At 40.8% G+C, this 11,424-nt stretch overlaps 1 protein-coding gene across 1 annotated transcript in view; it reads right to left on the bottom strand.

The window, feature by feature from the left end:
- Positions 1-335: 335 nt before the first annotated feature.
- Positions 336-11,424, bottom strand: part of Uggt2 (UDP-glucose glycoprotein glucosyltransferase 2) — a 122,199-nt gene continuing 111,110 nt past the window's right edge. The window contains exons 36-39 of the mRNA XM_045145295.1: positions 10,725-10,839; positions 6,835-6,951; positions 4,351-4,477; positions 336-549 (exon numbers count right to left, since the gene is read on the bottom strand). Of these exons, the coding sequence (XP_045001230.1) occupies positions 527-549; positions 4,351-4,477; positions 6,835-6,951; positions 10,725-10,839 (382 nt within the window). The 3' untranslated portion in view covers positions 336-526. The remainder of the gene's footprint in view (positions 550-4,350; positions 4,478-6,834; positions 6,952-10,724; positions 10,840-11,424) is intronic.

The raw sequence follows: 11,424 nt of genomic DNA, 5'->3' as shown, positions 1-11,424 counted from the left end.
CCCTCCTGTGGTTTATGATGAAAGATGACAGTGCAACCTGCTTCCATTAAAAATGAGAGGTAAGATATCAGCAGGCTTTTTCATTACCATGTGTTTTTTCGTAAGTAGCAACAACAAACTAGATCTAATTTTAAATGTATTTAGTGAGGAAAGAAATATGGATCAAAAACAAACAAACCCAAAAAACCCAACATGGATCCATGTGAACGCTAGAATACAAGAAGATGGAGCCGCGCTGACAGAGACGAGACCGGCCGGCCAGTCAAGTCACCTAGACGTCTGGCAAACATCAAACGTAACAGTCAAACGTAAGACTTAACAACCAGGAAAAGGGATCTAGTTTTAAATACTCTATGGCCATTTATTACATAACTTGAGCTTATTTTATACATGTATCTTAAATAAAACTCATACAGATTGAAGAATGTTATTAAATTGAAGGAAACTTCCTATTCATCTTAGCAGTAGTTCCACACATTCCCAGCAGGTGGAAGATGTTTCATACTTTCTTCTCTATGAGCCAGTGCTAGAGTTCATCATGTGCCAAAACTGTAGAGAGAAGAAAGTGTTGAGTTTGTGAAATCTCAAACACAGAATTAGCTTCAGTGTCACTGACCGTGGGGAGTATAAAGGAGGTCAGGTGTTGACTGAGGAGCTTGGTGGTTCCATATTACATGTGTCAAACACACGACATGAGAATAGCTCTTTGTACTTTTTGTATATCATAAATACTTGTCTCTTAACCACCTAGAATGTGAGCTCCAATATGAAACAAGGAACATACCTTATTTGTCTTTGCTATTGCTAGGTTCTCTAAATGTCCACAAATAATTTTTATAACATATTTAAAATCCATAAAGTCTAAAGTCCATATGTGGCCCAGATGGGCTTTGAATCAGATGGATCTAACAGATCCTTAGCATGTACAGAGAATCACATAATGAAACAAGAAAGGCAGAAGACACATCTAGTCCTTCACCAAGACAGGACAGAACATTCATAGACAAAAATGCCATAAAAATGTGAGATAAAATCTAGTAGACACTTTTTTCTCTAATAGATGCTCTTAAGAGACTAAAATGGCTTCCTGTACTCTACATCCTGAAACTCACACATTGACTGGTTTAAGAGCATTCAGACATCAACAGAACATTTTGAGGGAAAAAGTAGAATGAGATAGAGAGGGGATATGATGGAGAATGGAATTTCAAAGGGAAAAGTGGGCGGGGGAGGGAGGGTATTACCATGGGATATTATTTATAATCATGGAAAATGTTAATAAAAATTGAGAAAAAAATTAAAAAAGGAAGGGGAGGGAATTACCATGGTTTATTGTCTATAATTATGGAAGCTGCCAAATAAAACAACTTCCTGATGCTGGAAAAATGATTAAAAGTATCTTGTTACTCATTTTGATAGGCCAGATGAACAAATTCCACAGCAAAGACAAATGTAAAACAAAGTCAAAATTGGTTGAGGAAAGGGTTAAGGAGACACTATTGAGGCAAAAGCATTAATGAATTTCTAGGAACAAGAAAAGGCGTATGCTGACTGATTAAGCAACTTCATCCCAGAATACACGGCTGAGACGAGCTGGTGTTTCTGGGGGACTCGGGGCGGTGGGGGGTGAGTCAGGCCTTGGAGGGTTATCTGGGAACCTAGGCCTGCTAGCTCTACACTCCTTCCAGACTGCACAGTGAGGAAAGCACATGGCATTCTTTCCAAGGCACAAAGTGGAATCATATTGTTGGGGAAATGGTGATGGATGAGGGAGGAGAGACTTTCTGTGTGTGTCAAGACTCTGGAGTGAAGTGCCTGCACCTGCTCTCTGGGGCAGTGTGCGGCTGGCTTCCGTCTGCTCCTGCCTGTGCGCTATGCCAGCATACCGAGCACAACCTACCAGTTACCCCTCCTGTCCAGGCAAGCAGCTTACTGGAGAGAACTGCTTACAGCAGGGCAGAGGACACCCATTCTAGCTACCTGCTTTGTTCACACAGCTAAGATGCTCTACATAATTGAAGATGACTGGTGAGGTGAAAAAAGACCAAAATGGACACATACATCAGTTCACCATGAGCAAACAGGTAACCAGAAGAACTAGTGTGACACTTAAAACAATTCTAATGGTTTCTTTCTTTCTTTCTTTCTTTCTTTCTTTCTTTCTTTCTTTCTTTCTTTCTTTCCTTTCTTTCTTTCTTTCTTTTTCTTTCCTTCCTTCCTTCCTTCCTTCCTTCCTTCCTTCCTTCCTTCCTTCCTTCCTTCCTTCTTCTTTCCTTCTTTCCTTCTTTCCTTCTTTCTTTCTCTTTTTTTTTTTTTTGGATTTTCGAGGTAGGGTCTCACTCTGGTCCAGGCTGACCTGGAACTAACTCTGTCATCTCAGGGTGGCCTTGAACTCATGGCAGTCCTCCTACCTCTGCCTCCCAAGTGCTGGGATTAAAGGCGTGCGCCACCATGCCCAGCTTTGATCGCTTACTTTCAAGTGACAGCCAAAATGCCAGTGAAATCACAAAATAACAACAAAACAAAAGGAAGCAACCAGAAGAAACAGATTTGTGAGAAATTAAGCTACGTTTAACCCTCTAAAAAATGAGAATTAAATAATTTTCTCAAAATACATATGTGGGAGGAAAACTGAAAGACTATAGTAACACAAGAGAACTTCTGTTTACAGAGACACCAAAAGAACAAACATTTGGGAATAAACCCGAGTGAGGAGGTAAAAACCTTGTATACTGAAAAGCTACAAAAACTGTTGAAAAAATAAAAGGCGACACAAGTAAATGCAAAGGCATTTCAGGTTCATGGATTGGAGGAACTCACTAAGATGGCTCTCCTGCTGAAAACAGTTTACAGAGTCAATGAAATCCTTTCAAAGTTTCAATGCCATTTTCTGTACAAATAGAAAAATCATCCTAAAATTCACACGAATCTCAAAGGGTCCTAAAAATACAATTTTGAAAAAGAACAAAGAGGTTTTAAGTGTCCTTATTTCCTTATTACAAAGTTAAAGTATTAACAACAGTGTGGTTCAGGCATATAAACAGACCAATAGAATACAAAGGGCAGAAATAAACTACAAATAGGATCAAACTCATCTTCAGAAAGTGTAACAAGATCACTCAATGAGAAAATGATAGTCTCTTCAGCAAATGCTGGTGGGAAAATTGGATAATCGTGCTAAAAAACAGAACTGGGACATTATCCATATATATAAATTAACTCAAAATGAATAAAGATCTAAAGGTAAGGCTAAAACCTATAAAACTCTTAGAGAAAAACAGGAAAAAGTTTAATAACATTGGTGTTGACAGTGACTTCTTATATATGAAACCAAAGGCACAAAAATGAATGCAAAAAGTGATAAGACTATTTCATGCCTAAAAACACTGTCCACTCAAAGGAACACTCATGAGTGAAAAGGTTACCTACCAAATGGGAGAAGTATATATAAATCATATATGATAAGGTGTTGCTATCTTGAATCCATAAAGAACTCCTATAATTCAACAACTAAATGATTAAAAGATGGGTAGTAGATAAAAGATAGAGGAAAACAAGCCAAATAAAACCAAATGTTGATTTTTGGAAAATATTAACATCCTTGACAAACTTTTAACTCCATATTAAGCAAAACAAAAAGCCTCAAATTACTAGAAATCAGAGATGAAAATGGAGACATTACTAAAATTTTCAAAGAAGTGTATAGCAAAAATTGAATACCTGAGTGGACATGAACAATTCCTAGAAACATATTTATTATTGTGTGATGAAATGCCAAGATAACTGAAGCGTTTTACATATAAGAAACAGAAGGCAATCTAAGCCCAACACTGCAGCCTATGGCTGGAGATACGTGGAGGCCTGCAGTGGATGGAGTCGTCCACAGGGAGGAGGCGCCGTCCTTAGTGAGCTCGCTATGGTACTTGTCCTCAGTGAGCTGGCTACGGTACTTGTCCTTTGCAGGGCTTGTTTGGAGTTTCATATTTAGGAAATTCAATGTAATCTTAGATGGCATTTCCTTTGTTTTTGATCTTTTGCTGTGTCATGAAACATGCTATGCTACTGATGTACATAAATAAATAAACTAAAGCTATATCTCTGGGTAAGTATATGTTGTTTTAAATTCATGAGCTTAAATGTTATACAGAGAGCTACTAATATGTAACAAATATACAACATAGTAAAAATGATTTGTCAGTTCAGCTGACATAAAAGTTAAATTCTTAATCCTATGTTTTCAGAGAGAAGTTCTGGCAGACAGTCATTTGGTAACTTAATCCGATTTCCCCTGTCATTTATCCTGGTCCAGCTAACAGCACATGGTGTGGTTCAGACCCGCCGCCCGCTTACCTGCACTTTCCCTTTGTTGTTCAAGGTGATCTAATAACTGTCGTATCTCTTTATCATATTCCACCCATTCTGGGATAATCCTTGCAGCAGCTTTTAGTTTGGGTTCTTTTGTTTTGGGATTATTGCACTAAAAGTTTAAACAAATTTTATTAGTAAAAAAACCACATTCCAGGAAATACTGAAGACGTTGGTATGTCACTAGGGCAAACAATAACAGAGTCCCACCACTATGTCAGCAAGCTTGGGGGATATTGTGGCTGGGCCCCTCCTTCCTGGACAATAACCTATAAAACAAAGGACCGAAACAGCAGAACTTTAATGACTGATGAAAAAGTTGAGAAATGAGCCCTTCTTCTGGCTCTAGGAGGGAAAGGGACTTCAGCTGAGCTGTCTGAAAGATTATTGACTATCCAAACCAGGCTCTAGTAAGTCCCAAAATTCATGACATTATTGTATAGGAGGCTTTCTGGAAAAGAATGAACACATACCATTCTATGATAAGCATCACTGGATCCTCTCCTGTTAGCCTCAAATAGACCTATTCATCACCTGGCCAGAACAAGGACCCGAGGAAAAACTGTTATAAAGATGACAGAAAATAGTATGAACCCAGGTGAGTATGAAGACGATCAGTCTGGGCACTTGAGAGTATACCCTGCTTTCCTCTGTAACCGTGTATTCTATAGCACACTTTGAACACTTTCAATGGAGGAAGCACGAGGATGAAGGAAAGGTAAGTCTAGACCAAGATAATAGTGACATGACCATGTGCTTCAAGTACTGTAACCTCAAAACAGATAGGAGAAAGTGAAATGACAACTCGTGTAAGCTTGGGCTGCAGAGATGGGTCAGCAGACAGAACGCTTGCAGCACAAGCATGAGGACTGGGGCTCAGGTCTCCAGCACCTGTGGGCAGGCCAGTTGGTATGGCGGCCGCCAGGAACCCTGGCCCTCAAGAGGCAGAGACAGAAGAGTCCCAGCAGTAGGCTGGCCACCTAGACTAGCAGATCCAATGAGCCCTGGGTTCACGTGAGAGACCAGCCTCAGAAAACAGCATGGAGATGACCGAGAAAACCAGCCAACATTGACCTCTGACCACACTCAGGCACTGTATCACGACTGCAATGGAGTATGTTGTCATATTTTTAAAAATATATTCATAACTATATAGAACTGCCTATGTAGGTTTATTGTCATGCATTGTGTCTTCAGGACTGTGTGGATTCTAATATTTTTAGTTTATTCCCAATGAAGATACTGTAAATAATTATTTTATACTTAATATGTTAAGTGATATTATTAAAAAGGCTGTATTTCAATTAAAGGCAACAGAGTATTGGAATATAAACTTAAGGTTTCTAGAAAATGAATTATTTCAAAATAATATTATGTTGAATAAAGATAAACTGTGTAGCATAAACTGCTGAAAATGAAAACCTAAGAAAAATAATCTCCCCATAAAGTAAAAGAGAAATGTAGCCGGGTGTGGTGGCTCACGCCTTTAATCCCAGCACTCGGGAGGCAGAGGTAGGAGGAGAGCCGAGAGTTTGAGGCCACCCTGAGACTACATAGTGAATTCCAGGTCAGCCTGAGCCAGAGTGAGACCCTACCTTGTAAAACCGCCCCTGCCAAAAAAAAAGAGAAATGTGCAGAATAATTCAAATATATAACATAATGGTGGCTGCTTTTATTAGGGAGAAAATACTGGTGTGAAAACTAAGATAAAGATAATGCTCAGATGATATACTGGTCCATGGTCATTGTTAGCCAGTCTATAGTCTTTCTTCCCAAACATCTTCTGCAGATTCGTCATACCACCACAAACTGTTCCTCTTAGAAATGCTTGTGTGCAGGGCTGGCCCTAGGCCGGCATCTGGAAATGAGGTTTCAAGGCAGTGCCACTCCTGCCTGATAAGAATGGCTCACTGTGCCACAACTGGGTTAAGTATGCTTTGTGTTCGTTATCTGCCGTCCTCCTGGGAGATGGGATTTGGTGTGTACCAGGCAGAGGATGCTTGTGTGGTAACCAGTTCTCCATAAAAACTGTGGGCATGGGGCTTCTAATAAGCATGCTTGGTGGGCAGTACTTCACGTGTGTTTTAAATTTATTGTTGATTGAAGACTTAAGCTTATCTTGTGGGCATCCACAGAGAGAGGACTTTTGGACTCCTGTGCCTGATTTTTCTCTCCCCCCATGAGTCTTTTCTTTTTGCGAACATCGCTGTGCATCCTCCCACTATAATAAGCTATAGCCATGAATTATTCTGCATCTTTTGAGTCTTCCTCCCAAACCAGCACACATGAAGGTAATCTGGGGGTCCTCTTGGGCACTGCCTTCTACTTGCTAATCTAAATAGATTTATAACAGACTAAGCCACAGGAAAGTGAGACAGTGTGTGTGTGCTATCTCATTTTGAAAACAAAAGTTTTCAATTTAAACATTTAAAATTCTGCTTATAGATAAGTGAAAATACAGACACTCACCAGATCAATTGTTTTGGCTCTTTGTTTGGACTCATCATCACACCAGGTTTCACACCACAGCCAGTCTTGAGGAAGAGACTTAATAGCAACTTGGTAAATCATATTGTTGGGAAGATCCTATAAAAATTCACTTACTATGTTAGAGTCTGAAGGAAAGAAGTTGCACGTGTCATTTATAAGGTGAATGTACCATAAACGACACAGACTGAGATAGCTCCATGTGGGGAAGAGTTAAGCCCGAACACACCGTGTCACATCCTGTGTGAACTCACACGTTGCAATGGCACAGACGCTGCCACACTCTTCACCCCTAGCATCAGGGAGAGCAAGGAGGCTGAAGGAACCATCCCTTCCTGTCCCTCGCGGTAGGTAGCATCACTCTCTTCACTTGGCCTCCAGTCACTAGGGTCAGCTGCTCACACACACTGCCATTTACACTTACATTTAAACATTTACACAGAGCACCACTACATACTCTAGATTCCAAGGCAATCTTTGAGCCCTCCGTTGCTAATAAAGTTTCATAAGCAAGTTTTCATTTCTGCAGGACAAAGTATGAGACAGGGTCATGAGAAAGGAGACCTCCAATCTTGTCCCTCTCTGTCAGTTCTGCTCTCTGATTCAGGTCCTCCTCCTAGAGGAATAACCTTCTTTCACTCAACAGTTCCACCTATCTTGCCTGAGCCCAAGGAGGTGACCAAGTCCTTTTTCACTGTGCTGCAGCAAACAGAAAACCCCTACCCCCCTCTCTCTCTCCAAAGTGCAGTGGACAAGTTTGCTTAACCTGTTTCTACAGTACACAGCTTTTCTTGGGAGGTATCACATAAGGGTTGATTCCCCCAGCTGTCCTAAATCACTCTCTTGTCTCCAAGAAAACAACCCAAAATAGTGGGAGATATACTCTTAAAACCACTATTTGGTGACCTGGCTCCACCCTTTGAAATTATTCAGTATGGGAAAACAAATTTCAAAGTAAGTGTCTCTGTACTTCCTATGGCAACCACACTGGAATGATTCATCTATGCACTTCAATATTACATGAGAAGAAGCTCTATTTCCTATCCTGTGCTCCTCTAGCTGCTACTGGGCTGCATGTCTCACCCACCTGTCTCTTAATGAAGGTATCATGATTGTGCCACGGAGGCCTATGTGTATGGGCCAGTAACCTTGCCTGAGCCTTACGAGGAACCCGTGGAACCCGGGATCGTACCCCAGCGAGTGAAGTAGCGCAGTTCCTCCACCCCTCTGGTTTCCTGGCATGCCCAGAGCCCCCAGAGGGGCTGCTGTTTGGTTATGGCGGAGGCGGCAGTCATAGTCTACACCAATGGCTCAGTATGTGACAGAACAAGCACCCTCACTCTACATCATGAAATACACAAGAATCTGGGAACCCCAGTACGACTCAGGGGTCAGCTCTAACATGCTGGAGACCAGGTTCAGGCTACTCAGCTCCAGGCTGCTTTGTGCTTGCAGATATAAGTCCGTATGTGGGACCCCACATTCTTGAAATAAATCTGACCATGCAAGGGAAAGTATTAAGAAACATCTTCAAGGGTTGGGAAATGGCTCAGCAGTTAAAGTGCTTGCTTGCAAAGCCTAAGGACCTCAGGTTCAATTCTCCAGTACCCATGTAAAGCCATGCACAGGGTGTCACATGTGTCTGGAGTTCGTCTGCAGTGGCTAGAGGCCCTGGAATGCTCATTTTTTTTCTATCTGCCTCTTTCTCTCAAATCAATCAATCAATCAATATTAAAAAGAAACATCTTCAAAGGTGCCACCATGATAACATTACTGTAGGTCATAATGGACTGCATGACCACATTAGTCAAACAAGGGCTTGTTTTACAAAATGTTGAAACGACATCTTGGTACTGGAATTTTACCAACAATTTGTCTTAGCTTAATCCAGCCTCCTGGTTTTCAACCGCTTGGTGTTCCACTTCAGTGGCCATGGATTAATTACCTCTGCTTTGTTATTTGCACAGTTAGAGGAACTGGCCTAAAAATATTTGCTTACCAGAGACAACAACAGCATGTCTGGTGCCTCAGATAGCTTTTGAAAGAGCGATGTGCACTTCGTGCTTATCAACAACAGAGTAATCTCTGCACAGGCTAAGTTCGGTGTGGGAGGGGGGGACACCCAGGAAATGATGTGCCTTGGGTGTGAGCTCCTAGAATACAGGCACTCAACAGCTTCTACAACAATGTCCTGTCTGATGAGCATGTTCCAAAATGAACCGTCTGAGTGGGTCAGCAACTTGTGATCTGCTTTATGCTGAGAATAAACATTTTTCAGTTGGGCCGAAACTTCCCATCATTTTTACTGCCTTAAATTCTCAATAAAAGCTGCCAATGAAGTCAGCTCAGGGCTTCACATCAGTGGAGCCCCCTGGCCCTCCTTCAAATTATATCTTGTGTGTTGCATGGTCGTTTTTTTATCCTACCAGGTATGCAAGACAAATCATACTAACATGCAGTTGTAATATACTCTAATCTGTATATTTATGGTTTTAATTACAATTTGACATGATCACTTGTACTTTCCATTACCTCTCTTCCCTGTCTTATTTATACCCTTACTCCTCTAACTTATTACAGCCTCAATGTGCAAACATGAAAGCTTATTTCACTTTAGGAATGTTACCTAGAATCTTCATTGACATCAATATTACTAATTAATTTTTAGGTCTTTGTATTAAGTCCACTCAAATATCACCTTCATAGAAACACAGGGTAGCCACTTCACAACTGAAAACACTAACCTATATTCACCATTGTGAGTTATCTATCATGCTTTCTTATAGTATTTCTTTTTTAAAAAATATTTTATTTTTCTTTATTTGAGAGAGAGAAAGACACAGGTGGGGGAGGGGGAGAGAATGGCTTCTAGCCACTGCAAACGAATTCCACCTTATGCATCTGGCTTATGTGGGTCTCAGGGATTTGATCTGACGTCCTTTGGCTCTGCAGGCAACTGCCTTAACTACTAAGCCATCTCTCTAGCCCTAGTATTTCTTTTTTTTTCTTTAATTTTTTAAAAAATTATATTTATTTGAGAGAGAAAGAGGCAGATAGAGAGCGAGAGAATGGGCACACAAGAGCCTTCAGCAGCTAGGAACAAACTCCAGATGCATGTGTCACCCTGTGCAATTGGCTTATGTGGGTCCTGGGGGAACTGAACCTGGGTCCTTTGGCTTTGCAGGCAAGTGCCTTAACCACTAAGTCATCCCTCCAGCCCGTATTTCTTTTTTAAAGTTTTTTAAATTTTTATTTATTTGAGAGCAACAGACAGAGAGAGAAAGAGGCAGAGACAGAGAGAGGGAGAGAGAGGGAGAGAAAGAGAGAGAGAATGGGTGCACCAGGTCCTCCAGCCACTGCAAACAAACTCTAGATGCGTGTGCCCCCTCGTGCATCTGGCTAATGTGGGTCCTAGGGAATCAAGCCTTAAACCAGGGTCCTTAGGCTTCACAGGCAAGCGCTGAACTGCTAAGCCATCTCTCCAACCCCTGTATTTCTTTTAAAAAACAATTTTATTTACTTACTTACAAGGAGAGAGAATATGAATATGAATGAGAACGGATGTGCCAGAGCCTGGTGTCACTGCAAACAAACTCTACACGCATGCACTGCTCTGTGCATCTGGCTTTATGTGGGTCCTGGTGAATCAAACTCAAGCCTTTAGGCTTTTCAGGCAAGAGCCTTTAACTGCTGAGCCATCTTTTAAGGCCCATCTTACAGCATTTCTTCATTACTTTTAAGTACTCCCACAGCATATGCAGATAACACACCCCACCCAGGACAGAAGCTGAAAATAAAAGGTGATGATGTTTGTGAAGAGTTTAAGGAGTTTATGCACACGCATTTAATTTCTTCATTAACATTTTACTTACTTGGTCTAAGTTTGAAAGACTGTTTGGATCTTGGCTGAGAGCTTGATATTGGCCCCTGAGCCTGTCACCTGCTGCAATTATCCTGAACTTCTTGAGATCCACCACATATAAGGCACTGCAAAATGAACACTCCTTGATAGCTTGTACTGGGTATGTTACCCCCCCCCCCCCACCACCACGGTGAATGCCTACAGCGATGGTATTAATTTGACTATAGGTTTCCTACAGTGTAATAATAAATATTCCTTTCTAATTTGTTCCTAATATCCCAATATTCTACTGTTTCCATAGCACTAAACCTCAAAAAGCTAAAAAGAAAAAAAAATGAAAAAGTGAAAAAAAAAAGAGTAGTTTGTTAAAGTCTGTCAGGATCTATACTTTTGGGTTACTTCAAATTTTCCCAGAATCACTAAACTCACAACCCTACAGAACAGTAGGTACTTTGACTATGTTATCTGCACTGGCTATCTGACCAACTCAACTTAGCTCTTCTGTAGTAGTTAAGAGCCTCGTCTTGCAGTCTGACATCATTATGGTCTGGGTTTAACTCCTGGCTCAACTAAGTACTAGCAAGGTAAACCTGGAAACTTACAAAAAGTCTGACTTGTCAGTTTCCATATCTATAAAATGGAGGTTACATTATAAAGATTGTGAACAAGTTTCTATAAGTTCATATGTTAAAGGTCTTGTAACTGTGACT

This window comes from Jaculus jaculus, chromosome 3 (genome assembly GCF_020740685.1).
Source record: "Jaculus jaculus isolate mJacJac1 chromosome 3, mJacJac1.mat.Y.cur, whole genome shotgun sequence".
NCBI lineage: Eukaryota > Metazoa > Chordata > Mammalia > Rodentia > Dipodidae > Jaculus > Jaculus jaculus.
This window is presented reverse-complemented; position numbering and strand designations above follow the sequence as displayed.